We start from the raw sequence: 19665 nt of genomic DNA, 5'->3' as shown, positions 1-19665 counted from the left end.
GATCAGCTGTGCCGCAACAGGCAGAACAATTACATCCTCTTCCACTAGAGGGCAGTACAACTGCCTGCTCTAATGAAAAAGGGTTTCCAAGTGCCAGTAAAACAGAAGAAGACGAATCACATTCATAAGACTTGACCTCTGACCTCTGAGGTCACTGATAATCAAACCTGTCTGAGAGTCTTAGTAGATAAACCTATGGTATTAATTTGCAGCCCCTGCATTGCAGTTTTCCAGTTGTGGCATTTACAGATTAAGGTGTCAACATCAGCAGCAAATTAATCTGCAGTGTTAACCTACGTTTGTAACCTGCCTTTGACTTTCCACGGCTGTCTATCCCTCATCCTAATTGTAGGTGTAGCCTTCAATTCTTACCTTGAAAAAGTAGTGGAAGATCTGTTCTCCCATCCCATACTGAAGTCCTGCTGCCACCACGTACGTGGAGAAGAGCTGTCTGTCCTGAAAGTAACACGTAACACTCAGACACGTCTCCATCGAGCGTCTGTTATTAAAAAACTGTTACAAACTTACAGTTTTGCCTATTTTCACTACTCTCTTCTCCAAATCAATGTGCCGTTCAAAATTGGGATGTGCTCTCCTGCTCCAGAAAATGGCATCAGTGAAAGGAAGCTCCAGATCATCCTGTCACGAGCATCATGGCAGGAGATTACCAGCAACTTCATGACAGATTTACGTGGACATGCTTGGTACTCCACGTCACAGGGTACAGAAATATAAAGAATGAATAATAAAACCCTGAGATGGTTTTTTGCTTTTGACACAACATTATGAGAACATCTATAATGTTTTACTACGTGTTTTTATCCCAGAGAGCACTGTAGTCAGGCATAAAGGCTTCACTTTAACGAGTTTCTTACAAGTTTAGGTAGATATTACAGATGCACAATGACCGGCATGTCAGATTTCTGTTACACTCACAGGATCAGCTGGCTTGCTGCAGGCCCAGGTCATGATCGTGGAGATGAGGATGAACATCTTTGGCCCAGAAAAATGCTCGACTTCACTGTGAAGCGCTACGAGTGAACAAAAAATCTTTTGTGATGGCTTAAAGAGCCTTTCAATGTCAATCAGGTTCATTGATATAGTTCTGGTTCACAACAACAGTCCCCTCACAGAGCTTTACATAATCAAGTAAAGACCCTGCAATATTAGAGAGAGAGCCCCAGCAGTCTGATGATGCCCTGGGACCGCCAGCTGGTGACAACGGGAAGGAAGAACTCCCTTTCAACAGGAAGAGAACTTGGCAGAAGCTCAGGTAGAGGTGACATATACCTCAACTGGCTGGAGGGTGAAGAAAAGAGCATGAAGAGACCTGGAGAAAACTATCAAAGACACTACATTCAATGACATGATCCAGTGGCATGTAAATGCATCAGGACTGTGAAGATGCTACTGGTGAACTGGGTAAGTGTATCGGTAGGGATGGCATTCCAACAACTTCACACGGACTTAACAATATTTAAATTCTAGTTAAATCTAAAACTGAAGTTGCACATGGAAGCCTGACCTTCTGACCAGATGGTCAGACTGTGACGTGTGAAGGCAGCAAACACAACAGCTGTGATTTACCTGACCATCACCTGGCTATCCTCGCTCCTCAACTCTACTGCCTCACAGCAAAGACCAGGTAACACTCAGTGCCAATGTCTGAACCTGGCTTCAGCTTGATTTGTATGAATGATGGCTGTTGTTACATTCTGGACTGAGTGCACTGAGTGCATTACCAACGTGAACAAGAGCACCACAATGAAAAACAACCATCGTTACCTCCGTAACGTTTGGCCAGCACAACCACTAAATATGGAGTCAGTAAGTCCTACGTGCCATAGTATTCACTAACATGGCCGGTGTCATCAACGCTAGCACAGATGCAGTTCTGCACATCAGCTGAAGGACTGAGGAAGTCACCTGGATGAGGGACGAAACGTCTCTCCCACAGAAAACGTCCAGATCAACAGAATCAACCTTTCTGGCTTCATCATACGGGTTTGCAAAAATATCAATTTGTAAAGCAGCTAAAGCTAAAGTCAGGAAAAACAAAGCACAAATAAATAAATAATAAACATAAACACAAACAACAATGTGTACTTATAAGCAAATATTGAGCACAGAGCCTCAGGGATAGCTAACAGACTTACCCGAGGCAGCCCAGAGAGCCTCTTCCACCTGATCAGCATGCTGGGTGACGTTGTAGATAACAACATCACAGCCCATCAGTTTGGACAGGAGCTCATCTCGGTCCAGACGCTTGAAAAAAAGCAACAAATAATTGGTCTTGAATGTAAAGTTTGAATAAAAGGCTAAGGCTTTCACAGCGTAAACAACTTTAAAGTCCTTACAGTGTACTGTTCGACCACATGAGGCCTTTCCACAGCAGATGGATGTGAAACAGTTCCCACCACCTGGAAGGTCCTCTTATGGTTTGACACCAGCTCTGCCTCCACATCAGAGCTGGTATTAACAGCAGCTCCAGCCACACTTCCACTCAGGACCTAATCCAAAAACAACGTTCAAACCAACTTGAAAAGCCTTTCTTGTTCCACACGCCTGAACTCTCTTAAGTTTTCCTGTAATTTCTTTAAGTCGTCTTCATGTGTGGCTCTCTGGGCTTCTTACTGTGTGTGTGTTTCTGTGTTTGTAGGTCTGCTCTGATGGCCCTGTGGTGGCGTTTCTCCTTGCTTTTGTAGATCACGTGACCCTACTGTGGCGCTGAGGACACCTAGCCAACTCCCTGTTTCAGTTGCTCTCACAGGCTCAGTGCTCACTCATCCAAGAACACACCACAGAACTGATTCACAAACTTTCCTTTTGTAAATAACCCAGATCATGCTTGAGAAACTTGTGTGAGCTCTCCTTTGTTGTAAGCTAGAGTCACTTGTAACACATTTCTTCTTTTGCCCCCACTTGTCCAGTTTCCTCAGGTTTGTAGGACACACTGCACACCTGATGGCTCTTCAGCATCATCTCGTGAGTGTAAAAATACTATTTTATGACTGTGGAACTGTTTACCTGGCTATTTATTACAGATTCAAATAAAGACCAGGGAACAGCTCGTGTGGGGTTTTTTGCTACAGGCTGCTAGGAACAAGGTGCCTAGCACATAATTCAAATTGGTCCCCTGCAAAGTCCTCATGTCACTGTTTAAGCTTGAATAGGTCACACACACAGATTCCTCTGAACATCTCTCTGTGTGGGCTTTTATTTTGAAAATAAATAAATGGTTTTCTTTGTAAAGCTACAGTAAGTCCAGCTCACATCAGCTTAAAGTCATCGCCGTTTCATGACTTTCTGAAAATGTAAGCATCACCATCAGTCTGTGAAAACACCTCAAACGTAATCCACCCATCAGAATGATGTCATCTAAATGCGTGGAAGCTCGCCAACCGACCGTTGTACCTGAAACAGGTGGTTAAGGAGTGGGCGGAGATAGGGCAGCGGGGCCAACAATAATAGAGAAAGTATCCTTGTTTTAGTAACCGATGATGTGAAAGTGATTAATGCTGAAAACACGAATCAGCGAATCGAAGATGACATTGATTTAACATCATTTCCGGTGTTGTTTGCTCGCTCTGCTCCAAACCAAAGCTAATGAGTCACGTTAGGTGTTGCTGTGAGGCGGCATCAGAGCAGCTGCTTTCACTGAGTCCGTGCAGGCTTCAAATGTTACCTGCGCGATGTGTCTGGATGCGTACGAGTCCACGTTGTTAAGAAACACCCGTGTCGTCTCTGGCTGTGCCATGCTAGCTCCCGACCGCTCTGTTAGCGTGTTACTGTTAGCGTCGCGTAGTCAAGGAGACGGCCACTCCCACAGCTGTGACGTTAAAGCGAGGCTGACCAACTGTAAAGCCTATATGACATTTTTTATTTCACTATTCATTAACCACAGAGAGAAGGCATCGTTTAAATATGTCAAAGTTTTCTTTAAGCAAACAGTTTTATTAAAGTTCTTCCTGACTGGGCCAAGTGTCTTATTTTTGGAAATCAAAATATAAAGCTCCAGTGTGGACTTTCATAACATGTAGAAACATTAAAGCATTAAACCAACCAGGCCCTGTGCATGCACACTGATGCACAGCGACCATAAGATAAGATAAGATAAGATAAGATAAGATAACTCTTTATTGCCATTACACAGTCATACCTAGTACAATAGTACAACAAAATTGTAAACTGACCCCCACACTGCACTACACAACCAGGGGCGGTCCTGGCCTGTTTGGTGCCCTAAGCGAATACTCACTCTATCCAATCATATTGAAGGCAGTCAGCAAAGAGCAGCTTGGCGTAACGCCCTGTTGTTCCAGGTGAGAGATGGTGGTGTGGAGCGTTGTAACAATGGCGTCGTCAGCTGATCTGTTAGCTCTGTATGCGAACTGGAGCGGGTCGAGTGTTGGTGTCAGGCAGGACATGATGTGACGTCGAACCAGTTTCTCGAAATGCTTCATTATAACGGGTCTTAGAGCAGCTGGTCATTGAGGCTGCTAATGTTTGTCCGCTTAGGCAGTGGGACGATTGTGGCCGGCTTTAGGCACGGCGGGATGCAGGACTGGGACAGTGAAGCATCTTAGTGAAGACCCCAGCTGGCACATTCTTTTAAGGCCCTCCCAGTCACTGTAACATGGTAGACTAACGTGCCTGTGTTAATTCAGCTCCATATTATTGTGTGAAGTTGCACTGGGTTGGGAGTGGTTTTGTGTGTGTCACATTTTTGGTGAGCCAATGGCTGGAATGGGGTTGGACTAATTAGAGGCAGGTGTACTTTATTGCACTGATACACTGGTCTACTTATAGCCCACACTACAAACACTGCTGTGTCGTTTTGTCTCTCTGTGCAGGTATGTAATGTGATGAAATTAGATATGTTTGGGATGGATGACTTTTGCGCTATGAATTTTATACTGAAGGTGTCGTTTTGTCTCTCTGTGCAGGCCAGGGCCTATTATATGCCACAGCCTAAAGGCAGCAGAGTTGCAGAGGCTGGAGTGACCACTGGCTATTTGCTTGCAGGGTGGTGGGTCTCCAAGGACAACTTCTAACCCTGTTAAAGGCAACACGTGGAGTGCAACTGGCCGTGTGGCATAGCTGGCTCTGGCCTTGGGACTGTTTTTATACGATTCATAAATGGGACACTGGACTGTTTTATCTTTTATCTCTTAATATTTTTTTGTCAATAAATTATCTTTTAGAATTTTATTGACTGTCATCTTTTTGCCCATGACTGAGACGGTTGGTCAGACCTAGAGTCTTTCTTTGGGTGTGTTACATCACCCCATCTGGACCAGTGGCCTTCCTGGGGTTCACTGCCCTCAGTGTGCACCTCACCTCATATTCCTGCACCATGAAGCTTGGGCTGCTGCTGCCGTCAAATGTTTGAGCTGCGGCTGCCTCTCGTCACATCACCTCAAAGCGTGCAAAGAAGTGGTTCAGTTCCTCCGTTGCCCTCAGTCAACATGGGCTGTAGTTGGTTACGTGCTGAACTCCCTGCCATACCTGTCGTGAGTTGTTATTGCTGAAGTGGTTTTCAATCTTCCTCTTGTGCACTGGCTTGGCCTCTCTGATACCTCTCTTCAGCGCAGATCTGTCTGCACTGTACTGCATACCATCACCGGATCTGCAAGCGGCGTCGCGTTGCTTCAGCAGGACCTGCAACTCTTTAGTCATCCACGGTTTCATACATGTTTGTACGCTCGTATCTGCACCATGTCAGGGCGACCATAGCTCAGGGGGTTGGGAAGCGGATCTGTAACCGGAAGGTCGCCAGTTCGATCCCCGGGCTCTCTGTCCTGGTCGTTGTGTCCTTGGGCAAGACATTTTACCCTACTGGTGTTGGCCAGAGGGGCCGATGGCGCGATATGGCAGCCTCGCTTCTGTCAGTCTGCCCCAGGGCAGCTGTGGCTACAACTGTAGCTGCCTCCACCAGTGTGTGAATGTGAGAGTGAATGAATAGTGGAATTGTAAAGCGCTTTGGGTGCCTTGAAAAGCGCTATATAAATCCAATCCATTATTATTATGTGCATTGAGACTGACACACAGCGCTCATACATATGTGCATATGTGTACGCACATCCTGTGCATGTACCCATACGCACAGTGTTTTGGTTACTGGCTTTATCTGGCCATTAAAGAAAAGTGAGTGTGGCGATGTGGATGCTTGCAGCGACTGCTGTATAGAGGCCATCCTGCTACACATGAAACACATCAGAGTCATAATTGTTATTTTAGTCACGTGTTTGTTTATTATCCTTATTGTTTTATCTGGGACTGTTTGCAGACATCTCAGAGAGAGGAGACACCAGCATCTGAACAGAGACTCAAACCAGCAACCTGCAGCTCCCTGCTTGGCTGCTCCAGTTTTCTCCTCACTCATGTTGCCCACCAGTGATTTCTAGCTGCCCACCCACACAGCAGGCTAGAATATGCGCTGAGCCTCAGCACCCAGTACTTGGACATGTTTTCTTTATTAAACAATGAACCAGACCCCAAAAAGTAAACAGCTGTTATTGCTAGGCAACGGGAGCAGCATTTGGCGATGCAGCACCTGACATTCCTGACCATGTGGGCGGAGCATGCATGAAATGGAATGTTCAGTAGAACTGTGCAACACAAGCACTTAGTTCCAGCATGTTTCATTGTATCCAGACACAGCTAGAGACACATCTACAGCAGCATCTCTGTGCAGGACAAACGACAGCTGACGAAGAAACATCGAAAACTTCACTTCACTCCTCTACAAAACGTTGGCTCCTTTGTTTAAAAGGCCAAAATGAATCAGGGGAGAACGAGAAGAGGATCGGCGAGTGCTTCACCTCACAATACAGTACAGCTGATTAACCTGCAAGAAGAACTTCAAATGATACAGGCTGAAAATGTCAAATTAAACGAAGAGGCAGAAAAATCCAGAGGAGAAGCTAAAAATTCAAAGTTTGAAACTGAAGTAGTATTGCAGGAATTACTGCATGTGGGTCTCAGACTTAAAGGAGAGAAAATGGGAAAACAACAGGCAGAAAACCAGAATGAAAAGATGAAGAAAGAACTGTTGGAAGCTCAAAAAGCATTGGAGGAAGAGAAAAGCACAGCACAAGAAGCCAAAAATAAATATCAAACTGCAAAGAAGGAGGCAGGAAATGTGCTGCAGGAATTACAGGAGGTGCAGGAAGCTTTTGAAGAGGAAAGAAGGAAAATGCAGTTGGCAACACAAGAAGCTGCAAATGTAACGGCTGAAGCTGAAACACTAAGGAAGGAATTACTGCATGTGAAGCACCAACTTGAAGAGGAGAAAAAACGTAAACACGAGGCAGAAAATGAGATTGAAAATATGAAGAAAGAATTGTTGGAAGCTCAAAAAGTGTTGGAGGAAGAGAAAATTAAAATGCAGGAAGCAAAGAAAGAAATGGAAGATACAAAGAGTCACACTCAAAACATGAAGAAGGAACTGATGAAAGTGCAAGAAGAACTTGCAGAAGAGAAAATTGAGGTGAAGGCATTCAAGAAAGAAATGAGCAGCTCTGCGGTGACCAAGAAAGACTGCAAAAACGCACTTAAAGAACTACGAAAGCACAAAAAGGAAGCTAAAGAGCTCCTCAAACACAAAGGGAAACTGGCCAAACAGCAGCTGAAAGAAACATTTAAAGACGCCGAGGAGCAGCTCAACAAAACCTTAAAAGAGCTGAAGGCAAAAGAAAAAGAAAAGAAAGCCAAGGACAGGAGGGGATTCTGGAGCAGCCTGCTGAGGAAGAACTGACCCAGCAGCATCCGGTTTGAGGACATCAAGTTTCTTCCTCCTCTCTCCACCTTTCTTTCTCCCCATCCTTCTTCTTGGGACGTTTGTTTGTTTTTTAAAAACTCTAATCTAAATACATGCACTGAAACACACAAATAAAATTGCCATAACTTGACCTCATGTTGCCTGCTTCTTTTCTTGTGTGTCTGTGGATGTAAAACAGTAACACACTTTCTGCTCTGTGTCTTTAATTGTAAATAAATGCAATATGTTTTCATTTTAAAATGCAGTGCAAAAACTTGTGCTCTAAATCTTTTTCTTTACTACACCCCCACCATTTGTCTTACTGTATGAGTGTGAGACATGTTAAAATCCAGTGGCACCAAGGTATCATACAATAAAATAATGTGATTAATAAATAAGTGAAATAAATTCCTATACAATCCCACCCTTTGATTCTTAAATCAAAGAATCACATTAATACCAGAATTTCTTTCCTGACATTCTGTTCATCACATCAACATTATTGTTCACTTAAAGGAGTTTCACACTGTGTATCCTCACTTCACTGTTCTCTCACCACCCTTTGTTCATCTTTAATCTTCCCCACAATCTAAGCTCTCACGTGCAAATGGCAACAACAATGACACAGAGGACAGGCCTTCTCCACAGTGTCAAAGTACTTTGCATGGCAGAGTGAAACAGCATTAATCTATTATGCTAGGAAATGAAAAGTTTATAGAGTCACTTGCAGAGTTTAACATGCCTATGGACCACAAGACAAACGTTTTTATAAGTTATAGTCAGTATGTATATCTATCACTTATGAAACTGAAACTTAGTTGAAGAAATAAATAAATCATCCCTGTTAAATAAATATTGTTAAATCTTATACATCACATCTTATACAACTGAGATGGATGTTAAGTTGCCTTTGAGCCTCTTAACATAACACTGAAGGTGATTTTTTTTTTTGCCTGTCCCGTTTGGCTCTTTTGCATCAGAATTATTGTCTAAAGGCAAAGAAAGATGCCCAACGGATTTACTTCACCAAATGGACCATCCCAGCCTTGCCATAATGGTCCATTTGATTCACCTTTTATTGTTTTTTTTTTTATTTTCACTTGCTAGATACGGGACAGACTTGAATGAGGAAAAGAAGGGGAGAAAGAAAGAGGGGGGAAAAAACAGCGGAGAAGAGGGACGAGGATAAAGAGCAAAAAACAAAAACCAACAAAATAAGAAGACAAAAAATACATCACAATCACCTGGATCACCTGCTGAGAAAGAAAAAAGAGAAAACAAGCAGAAGAAAAAAAGAGTAATAGAATAAACAACATCACGATGATATATGGGAACATGACAGTAAATACTAAATGTTAAACATTATTGTGCAGCACATAAGATCAACAGAACACAGTGTGCTTTGAGGTAGGAGCCAAAAAGGGTGTAGTTTGTGGGTGTGATCACCCGTGTGTACACCTGTGAGCATGGACGCGCTTGTTTTTTGTTTTTTAAAAGGTTCCTTCATGTAATAATCTGCTAGAGGGTGTGGGGGGGCCACAGCCCCGTCCTCCAGGGCATGAAGCAGGTATGGAGGAGATCAAAACTCCAGACATCCAGAGGCCCCCAGAACACAAGAGACCAAGGAAGACCAACAGAGGGGCAGCCGCGCCACTGTCCCAGAAAGAGCTGAGGAGAGTCCCAGATGAGGGCTCACTCAGCAGCCGTGGAGCAGAAGCCAGGGGGAGTTGCAGTGACGCGCCCGTGAGCTCCGCCGGCAGCCAGCCGTGCCTGAGTGACCGAGCCCCAGGCCGAGAGGCCGAGGGCACCCCACCCCCGAAGTGGCCCGAGCGAGCCCCAGGCTCCAGGCCCCGATAAGCAGCCACCAAGGAGTGAGCCGGTGTGTACCTGGACGCCCACCCCCAGACACAAAGAACCACCAACGCACCGACATCTGAGGGAGTCCGCCACTGGCAGGGGAAGTGGTGGTGGGTGGAGATAGGCCTCCAAACCTTGGAGGGCCTGAGATGTCCCCAGAGAGGTGGCGTCTGATACCCAACCTGACATATAGACACAGACATACAGGCACACACAGACACAAACATCCATTCCCACCCTGAGTCACTCTTCTGTGTTGTGCCATCCTCTTAGCCAGAGGTTGTTTGGTTTCCCCGATGTATAAATCCTGGCAATCCTCCTGCACTCAACAGCGTACACTATGTTACTCTGTTTGTGTCAGGGGACCCGATCCTTGGGGTGGACCGGTGTTTGGTGCAGCGTGTTTTGGGGTTTAAAAGCCACAGAGACCAGGTGTTTAGAAAAAATGCGTCTCAGCTGCTCCGATACTCCTGACACGTACGGGATCACTACAGGTTTTCTCTTGGGCAGAGGTTGTCTGTCTCTCCTGGATCATCTGCAGCTTTCTTTAGGAGCCTTCCCAGCTTTGACAAAAGTCCAGCTGGGATAACCACATTTACTCAGGGCCTTCTTGATGTTCTTCTGCCTCCCTGGCTGCTGTGTCAGTGGGGATGGTGTTCGCTCTGTGTGGTAGCGTCCTGATGACACCCAGTTTGTGCTCCAGTGGATGATGAGAGTCAAACCTTAAATACTGACCTGTATGTGTAGGTTTACTGTATACGTCAGTTTTAGATGCCCGCCATCATTACACATGGAAAACTCACAGTCTAAGAAGGCTAACCTGCCACTTTTCATATCCTCCCTGGATCAAATTCACCAGGGATAGCACTATACTGCTCAGACAATACTGTGGGTTTCCAGCTTAATGATATACAATCTGCTATAACAACATGGCCACTAGGTGGCGCCCTAAGACCATAAATTAATTTCCGGCCTGTATATACATTAGCAAGCAGGACCTCCACAGATTACAACTATTCAGATAATAACCATAGTAAATAGTTACATCCACCTACAACTACAATGCTTGACAGTAAGTCATATATGAAATGAAATATGGGCTGAAACCAAGGCTGCCTGTAGTAGGCCAAAAAAACGCATCTTATCAATAGCAACAGGACTAGCTTCTTACTTAGCAAATAACACAGGTAAAGTTAAACAAGTATCACTTGTATCTTACAATACTCACCTGGTGAGCATGCACACAGCATTAACTTACACAGGAATGCAAGTAAATACTTTACTCCTCCAACACACCTCTCAGCTGTGCAGAAACACACTGAGCACATTCCCAACCAGAAGTACAATACCGAGGTGCATCATGGGTAACGTAGTCTAAACAAGGTACAGTTAAACAGCCCCTGAAACAGCCTCTTAAACAAGTTTAACAGCAGCCCCTGAATTTGGATGCAAATACACTCATCCTATTTTGAGACAGTATCATTTGAGTCCTCAGGAACTTTCGGAAGTTCCACCACCCTAACCCATGTTGTCAGTGGACTTCCTCCATTTCTGTGAAAGTTACAGTCCTGGGAGGTAGTTCTGTGTGAACCGCTTCCAAAAGTGGTCGCTGATGACCTGACTGTGCCTCCATCTGTGCCTGAGGGGCCGTAAGCTGCCTGGGGTACTGCAGAATCATGCCGCCCCATCAAGAAAAGATTTGGTGTGATGGGATCTGGGTCAGCTATGTCAGCCGATGCATAGCCGAGCGGTTTAGACTTCAAAATGCCCTCAACCTCTATGAGGGCTGTGAGTAGGATTTCTTCGGCCACAACTTGGTCTTTAAGGACCACTTCAGAAGCTAACATCACTGCCGACTTCACTGCTCCCAGGCTCCCCCGAAATGAGGAGAGTGTGGGAAGTTGAAGTGGAAGTTGATAGCCTGCTTGGCTAGTTGCTGCTTGAGTTCAGGCTCCATGTTTTCAAATGCAGTTCGGAGTTCTCTGTGACCACCTTTGAAATTAGTCCCTTGATCAGACCACATCTCGTATGGCTTTCCCCAGCGTGCGATAAATCTGCGTAATGACATAAGGAAGGAATCTGTGTCAAGACTAGGGAGGAGATCAAGGTGCACGCATCTGGTTGTAAGACACCTGTAGATAATTCCCCAGCGTTTCTCTCTTCTACGGCCAACTTTATCATGTATGGCCCAAAACAGTCTACGCCCATTGACCAGAACGGGGGCTTATAGAGTCTCAGCTGTGATGAAGGTAAGTCAGCCATTTTGGGTGTAGAAGGTGAGGCGCGCCATCTCCTACAGTCCACTCACTAATGCTGATGCTTCTTAATGTCTTGACATCCTCTGAAAATCCAATTGGTGCGCCGTATTTCCACAAACAGCCTCTCTGCACCTGGGCGAAGGAGCTGGTCATCATAAGTTTTTATGATGAGCTTGGTCAGGGGATGTTCAGCCGCTAGTACGATGGGATGAATACTGTCTGGATCCAAGTCTGCAGCTCGACGGAGGCAACGTCCGACTCTGATGAGACTAGTAAGACTCTCATATTCAGGGGACAGCACGCTAAGACAGCTGTCTGAGCACACTGAGGTTAATTATGGAGTTCCACAGGGTTCAGTGCTAGGACCAATTCTGTTTACATTATACATGCTTCCCTTAGGCAGCATCATTGGAAGACATAGCATACATTTACACTGCTATGCAGATGACACCCAGCTCTATCTGTCCATGAAGCCAGATAACACACACCAATGAGTTAAACTGCAGGAATGTCTTAAAGACATAAAGACCTGGATGGCCGCTAACTTTCTGCTTCTTAATTCAGATCAAACTGAGGTTATTGTACTCGGCCCTGAAAAGCTTAGAAATATGGTATGTAACCAGATTCTTACTCTGGATGGCATTACCTTGGCCTCCAGTAACGCTGTGAGGAACCTTGGAGTCATTTTTGACCAGGACATGTCCTTCAACGCACATATTAAACAAATATGTAAGACTGCTTTCTTCCATTTGTGCAACATCTCTAAAGTTAGAAATATCCTGTCTCAGAGTGACGCTGAAAAACTAGTTCATGCATTTATTACTTCCAGGCTGGACGACTGTAATTCATTATTATCAGGAAGTCCTAAAAACTCCCTGAAAAGCCTTCAGTTAATCCAAAATGCTGCAGCAAGAGTCCTGACAGGGACTAGAAAGAGAGAGCATATTTCTCCTGTTTTGGCTTCCTGTTAAATCCAGAATTCAAAATCCTGCTCCTCACATACAAGGTCTTAAATAATCAGGCCCCATCTTATCTCAATGACCTTGTAGTACCATATCACCCTATTAGAGCACTTCGCTCTCGCTCTGCAGGCCTACTTGTTGTTCCTAGAGTATTTAAAAGTAGAATGGGAGGCAGAGCCTTCAGTTTTCAGGCCCCTCTTCTGTGGAACCAGCTTCCAGTTTGGATTCAGGAGACAGACACTATCTCTACTTTCAAGATTAGGCTTCAAACTTTCCTTTTTGCTAAAGCATATAGTTAGGGCTGGACCAGGTGACCCTGAATCCTCCCTTAGTTATGCTGCAATAGACGTAGGCTGCCGGGGGATTCCCATGATGCATTGAGTTTTTCCTTTCCAGTCACCTTTCTCACTCACTATGTGTTAACAGACCTCTCTGCATTGAATCATATCTGTTATTAACCTCTGTCTCTCTTCCACAGCATGTCTTTATCCTGTCTTCCTTCTCTCACCCCAACCAATCACAGCAGATGGCCCCGCCCCTCCCTGAGCCTGGTTCTGCCGGAAGTTTCTTCCTGTTAAAAGGGAGTTTTTCCTTCCCACTGTCGCCAAAGTGCTGCTCATAGGGGTCATATGATTGTTGGGTTTTTCTCTGTGCGCTATATAAATAAAATTGAATTGAATTGAACTGGGTGACCAATCCAGAAGGCTCTGGCCTCCTCTGTCAGTCTGAGCCAGAGGTGTGGACTCGAGTCACATGACTTGGACTCGAGTCAGACTCGAGTCATTAATTTTATGACTTTAGACTTGACTTGAAAAAATGTTCTAAGACTTGTGACTTGACTTGGACTTTTACACCAATGACTTGGGACTTGAATTGGACTTGAACCGGTTTACTTGAAAAGACTTGATATTTCACCCCAAATATAAAATTTAACACGCATATTATATAGAGATTGAAAATGTGACGTCATTCACGGGTAGAACCGCAAAGGATTCTGGGAACTCGTGGCAAGCGGTACTAGCGCACGCAGGCTTTCAATTAAAATCAGTTATACAGCGATAAAAAGAAACACAAAAATGTCAAGAAGCTGTTGTATTATTAACTGCAATAGCCGGTCGCATGACAGCCACGGGAAGCCGACGGGTAAAGAGATCGGTTGTTATCGGATTACGTCGTTGAAGAGAAATTGTTCAAGCCATGTTTCCGAAGTAACAAAGACGCGATGGATGGCCTGGATTGCAGCCATTCAAAGATAAAATATAACGTCCCAGAACACTCCAGCTCACAGGTTAGTCTGCTCCAAGCATTTACACGAAGGTCAGTGTTTTTTAGTAGTTAATGCGTCATTTTTCTTAACATAATTGGTGATATAGGTTACAAGCAAGTCTGGCGCTGAACAGAAATTGTCGCGCTATGCTCCTGTGTTTATTGTGCATAAATAGTGAATTGTCCTGACACAATATTGTGTTTCGCTTCTGTTATTATGGTACATTGACAAAAACATATACTTTTATTCACAGGATAAAACAGGTTTTTTGTATCACTAATTGTCCAGTACGATTACAGCATACAGTATTATTGTCACTGCTACATTTCTGTGATGCTACCAGAAATTATTTCCACTACTAATTAATTACCGTTGAGCTCAAAGGTCCTATTAATAAACGGTTAACGAATGTGTATTTATGACGACGATTTGTGAGACTGGTAAACTTATGATACGTACGATGGTCTTTCGTTCTACACGGTGCATTTCAAGGTCCTGTACCCATCCGTCGGTAAACTGTACCTGGGCTTGTTGCAGTGACCGGAAGTTACTAAACTTCATGAGTGTATGCACTCACTCCAAGAACCGTGTAATTATAAATATGCATATAAATATGCTAGGATGAGATAGCTGACTTCATCTAACTAGCAAATGTTGTCCAGGCTACGTTGGTGATACAGTTTTTTTTAATGTGTATGATATTTTTGTCATGCGATTTTAAAGCTGGTCCTACAACCGCATCCAAGAATAACATGCAGCTTATCTCAGAACTGTCGGTGAAAATTATTCTTGGAGCTAGGTTTAATTGAGCTGCATTTTAAAGAGGTGCAATTTCACAATTTGTGTATATTTTCTAAGTTCACTATTTTGTCATGTGTTGAGAAAAACACAGATTTTAAAATTACATGGTCTAATATTTACATTTAGCATAACTGCAACATTATTTTTTCGTTTGTTTTTTTTTAAAGACTCGAAAGGACTTGAAATTCAAAGTTTCAGACTTGTGACTTGACTTGGACTTTTACACCAGTGACTTGAGACTCGACTCTGACTTGCCTGACATTACTTGAGACTTGACTTGAGACTTGAGGATAAAGACTTGAGACTTACTTGAGACTTGCAAAACAATGACTTGGTCCCACCTCTGGTCTGAGCCGAGCGAAGCAGCATGGTCTTGGTTTCTAGGTGCTCCGCTGCTGTAATAGGAGTGTCGGCCACCCCGTGTAAGGTCTGGTATGTAGCAGCGATCAGCTCATCTAGCGTGGCATACTGTGATGCATCCGGTAAGGTCGGAGAAGCATGCCCACAGAATGCAGTCTTCCTGAGCTCCTCCATGCTGCATGCTGGGGACTCTGTTGGCAAGTTATGCCTATTGTCAGCTGTTTGTGACAGGAAGGGTGGACCATGTGACCAACGATTGGGGACAGTTAGGTCGGCGAGATGTTTCCCTCTGGTGATGTCATCAGCGGGATTAAGGTCAGAGCCCTCATACTGCCACTCTTCAGGTGATGCTCCTGTATTTCACAGATTCTAGTCCCCACAAATACCTTATAGCGACAGGAACTAGACTGGATCCACTGCAGCACCGTTGTAGAGTCTTTCCACAGGTAGATCGAGCGCAGGAGTATGGTGAGCTCTGTCTGGAGTAGTTTGGCCAAGTAGCCTGGCCTGTACAATCAGCTTTGCCCTTGTAGTGTACGGACAAATATAACCTAGTTGGTTATCCTGGGTAGCTAGTACCTTGTACACATTGTGCAGTGTGACTGTGGAATAGGTTATAGGGCAGTGCTTATATCCCAGAACGTCTGTCGGGCAGTGCCAGCTGAGTCCCAAAGGACGGGACGGACAGGGGTGATGAGATGAGCGTTATCTGAGCAAATCAGCACTAAAGGTTGGACCTGGTTAAATCCCTCAACCTGGACTTTCTGTAGGTGAAGATACTTCTTCTTTAACTGTTCAGCTGCACATGACTGAGTAGCTAGGCTCAACTGTTGGGCTGTGAAGGCATGTGCTACTTTGTACCTCGCTTTGGGCTTAGCCCTCGGTGACACCTGGAATGAGACAAAGCCTCCCTTCATCTGGATTACATCTCGACGGATAGTTCTCAGTGAGAGTGTTGCTTCCTCCTGTTCCAAACTTAGAGAGTTAACTGCCGCAGTCTTCTCTGAGCCGTCATCGAGTACGGCAAATGTGTCCAGAGATTTGCCGCCATGATGTAGTTGGATGAGTACTACCTTAAGCATAACACATCCTGAATGACTTGAATAGTCTAGTTCAGGTGTCGGCAACCTTTCTGATGATGAGTGCATCTAAACTTTCCTCAGAAGTCAGTGTGCCATATGATTGCATTAGCAATAAATTTAATAACGCTCTATATTAAAAGTTACCCACTATATAGAACCACTTTATAGGATTATATTTGTTCACAGATGTTGGCAGCTATCAGCGAATAGTTATCAGCTATTTGGAAACAAAAAATACTTTTTATCCATAACAGCAAATGAACTGAACAAGAGATAATGCAAATGCTATTTATGGTCTCCTCACGACAATCAAAATCAAAATTCAAAATCAAAATTTATTTATATAGCACATATTAAAACAACAGTGTTGACCATAGTGCTTCACAGTCAGTAAAAGCATGAGACAGTTAAAACAAACAATAAAAGAGGACAACAAACAATAGGTAACAACACAACAAGCTAGACCAGCCAACTAGTTAGAATCAAAAGCCAAAGTAAAAAAATAAGTTTTAAGACGTGATTTAAAAGACTGGATCGACTCGGCAGTACGAATATGAACAGGGAGGTTATTCCAGAGTCTGGGTGCCACGGATGCAAAGGCCCGGTCACCTCTCAACTTCATTTGAGTCCTAGGTTGTGCTAGGAGCCTGTGATTGGACGATCTAAGTGCTCTGTTGGGATTGTATGAATGGAGTAGTTCAGAAAGATAGCTGGGCGCTAAATTATTCAGAATATTAAAAGTGAACAACAGAATATTAAAATCTATACGATATTTAACAGGGAGCCAATGTAGTTTGGCTAAAATTGGAGTTATGCGTTCATGGATTCTCGTACCTGTTAAAAGACGCGCAGCTGCATTTTGAATTAACTGAAGCCGGTAAAGAGAGATGAACAATGAAAAATACTGTCAATAAGGCCTCTGCAATGTTCTGAAGACAGTTAAACTGTCAGGTAGTGACGTCCAGCAGGTGAACATGCAGCTCCATGAACACGCACAGCTGTGGATTCCAGCTGCTTCGTAGTTCTGCAAACTTTGACCCCACAGAGTCGAGGTTTTCAGTTCAATCAGCTGCATTTCGAAGTCCTCTGTGTCCAGCAGGTTAATGTGAGACAAATCCAGCTGCTCATTAAAGATTTCTGGTTTGATCAGAAAATAAAACATTGGTCCAAACACCTGAAAGTTCCGAAAAAGCATTGTGAATTCTGTCTCAGGTCTATGTATGTATCCGTGTATTTCTGCGGTGCTGATGCTGCACTGATGAGACAGCTGCTAAATTTATTTTTTAATGCACCGTCACAGATTAACTCACTGTGTGTCGTGCCCAGGGCTGGACTGGGACAAAAAAATCGGCCCGGGCATTTTGACTAGAGACCGGCCCATGAGGTATTAAAGCCATAAAGCCTTTGAATGAAAACAAACGCTGCTGTGTCAGTGATGTACAGTCTTGTTGGTATATGTATGATTTCTATACATTTCACATCAGATAAAAACTTTGGTTGTAAGATTCAGATAATTATTTATTAAAATCATTTTAAATGAGAATAAGAAAGTATGTCTTTGTGCCCCCCTCTCCCTGTTAATGCCCTACCTGCCCCCCTGGCAACACTTTGCTAGACCCGCCCCTGCACAGTTACCAGCTGTCAGCTACTTAGAAAAGGATCCTGGTGTTATTTGTCTCTCAGAAACAGTTCATAACTTCAACTCATCCATGTCACCTAAAAGGTAAACCTGTTTCTCCATCACAGCTCTGATGATTCAGTAAGGACATCTCCTGGTTTCATCTTCATGTTTCCCTCTCACCACATATCCAAACAGACATCATGACCAGCAGCTTTACAGCTGTGGCTCCAGCAAACATCAGCTGATACTAGAAATTAATATTAAATTAATTCTAACAGCAGCTGATCAAGCTTAAACGTGCTGCTGTTGTTTAACGCGACATCCGCTGGTTTCCTCTTTCTGGCGCAAAGTGGGCGATAAACAAACAAGAGAGAAAAGCCGATCAGCTGATCATTGATCAGTTTCATGATTGAAGTAGAAACAGGAGAGGCAGGGGGAGAGAATGAGAGAAGAAGAGGCAGCTGTGCAGCAAAGACACAGAATAATTCCAGCTTTGTGTCTTTTTTTCATTATAGCGAAAGTCCGGGACAAACTGCATCCCTACTCACCTCAATACGAAACGCGTAATATTTTCTCTGAATACCAGACGATTCTGTTTTTACAGGACGGTTGGAAGCTCTACTAACTAACCTTATGAACAAAATAATGTTCAACATCAGTAACATCATAGCACCCACCCAGCTGTATAGAAACTCTGTCATGCTAGCTAGTAGCAGTACGAAAAAGTCAGCATAATGAAAATAAACTCCACCTAAACTTGGTTTATATCTGAACCTGATAGACTGCAGGTCATAACTTCTTACCTGAAGTTCACCTGACACTTGGACCGGTTCTGAGAAATCATCCTACTCTGACAAAACGTCCTACCCGTATTATATGTAGCCCTGTCTGCAATTATTCGGGCTTGCAGTATAAAGAAAAAAAAGTCTACTGTTATAAAAACTGGTTAAAATATAAATAGTTGATAAAAGGTTTAAAAATCATATGTTTTGGTACAAATGTATTTCAATTACAGTTAAGAGTCCAATAATTAAAAGGGTTTCATGATTTAGAGTTATTTTCTGTGCACAATAAATATGTTGGGGTGTAACCTAAGTTTATTTACCCATCTAATGTCAGTTATATTAATGTTGTATTGTCATTGGTTGTTGTGCTGACGAGCCAGTCAATGTCACTCTTCTCTGCTATGGGGGCGGGACGAGTGGTAAAGTTTGTGAATCAGAAGCTAAGTCCGAAGAGAGAGATGTCGTAAGGCAAACGTGGTGTGGATTTTGCATCTAAGTGTATCATTGAGGTCGACTACCCGTGGTCCTGATAGTACTTATTTGTGATCTGCAAGAGGTAAATGAGACTGTGTGCCTTGACATTTGGACTGTAACTGTAGATCATTGGTTAAATGATCACCAAGCAATATTTGTTTGTGCGGACCTGCCATAACTGTGGGGGACTAGTCCAACCGGAATAGTATGGTGGGGGGAGTTTTGTTCTTCCGGTGCGGTCTGTGTGTTTTGTCATGTGCTGGAGTACGCATTAAAAGTTTTACAGCGGACTAACATCGAGAGTGATTATTAGCTCGTCGCATCACACGAGAGTGCTACATGGTGTCAGAAGACGGTACGGACGTCACGCCAGCGCGTATGTTTATATCCCTGTCGGGGTACCGCACTGCTTATTGTGCGCTGTATCGGATTAGCC

At 43.9% G+C, this 19665-nt stretch overlaps 1 protein-coding gene across 1 annotated transcript in view; it reads right to left on the bottom strand.

The window, feature by feature from the left end:
• LOC146611513 (adenylate kinase 7-like) overlaps positions 1–3757 on the bottom strand; it is a 14160-nt gene extending 10403 nt beyond the window's left edge. Inside the window, exons 1-6 of the mRNA XM_085342891.1 lie at positions 3686–3757; positions 2358–2510; positions 2157–2265; positions 937–1031; positions 529–639; positions 373–456 (exon numbers count right to left, since the gene is read on the bottom strand). Of these exons, the coding sequence (XP_085199017.1) occupies positions 373–456; positions 529–639; positions 937–1031; positions 2157–2265; positions 2358–2510; positions 3686–3757 (624 nt within the window). The remainder of the gene's footprint in view (positions 1–372; positions 457–528; positions 640–936; positions 1032–2156; positions 2266–2357; positions 2511–3685) is intronic.
• Between the last annotated feature and the right edge of the window lie 15908 nt (positions 3758–19665).

This window comes from Diplotaxodon limnothrissa, linkage group LG19 (assembly GCF_057381915.1).
Source record: "Diplotaxodon limnothrissa isolate DT_005_m linkage group LG19, D_limnothrissa_male_GT1.1, whole genome shotgun sequence".
NCBI lineage: Eukaryota > Metazoa > Chordata > Actinopteri > Cichliformes > Cichlidae > Diplotaxodon > Diplotaxodon limnothrissa.
Note: the sequence above shows the minus strand (reverse complement) of the source record. Positions and strands in the feature narration are given on the sequence as shown.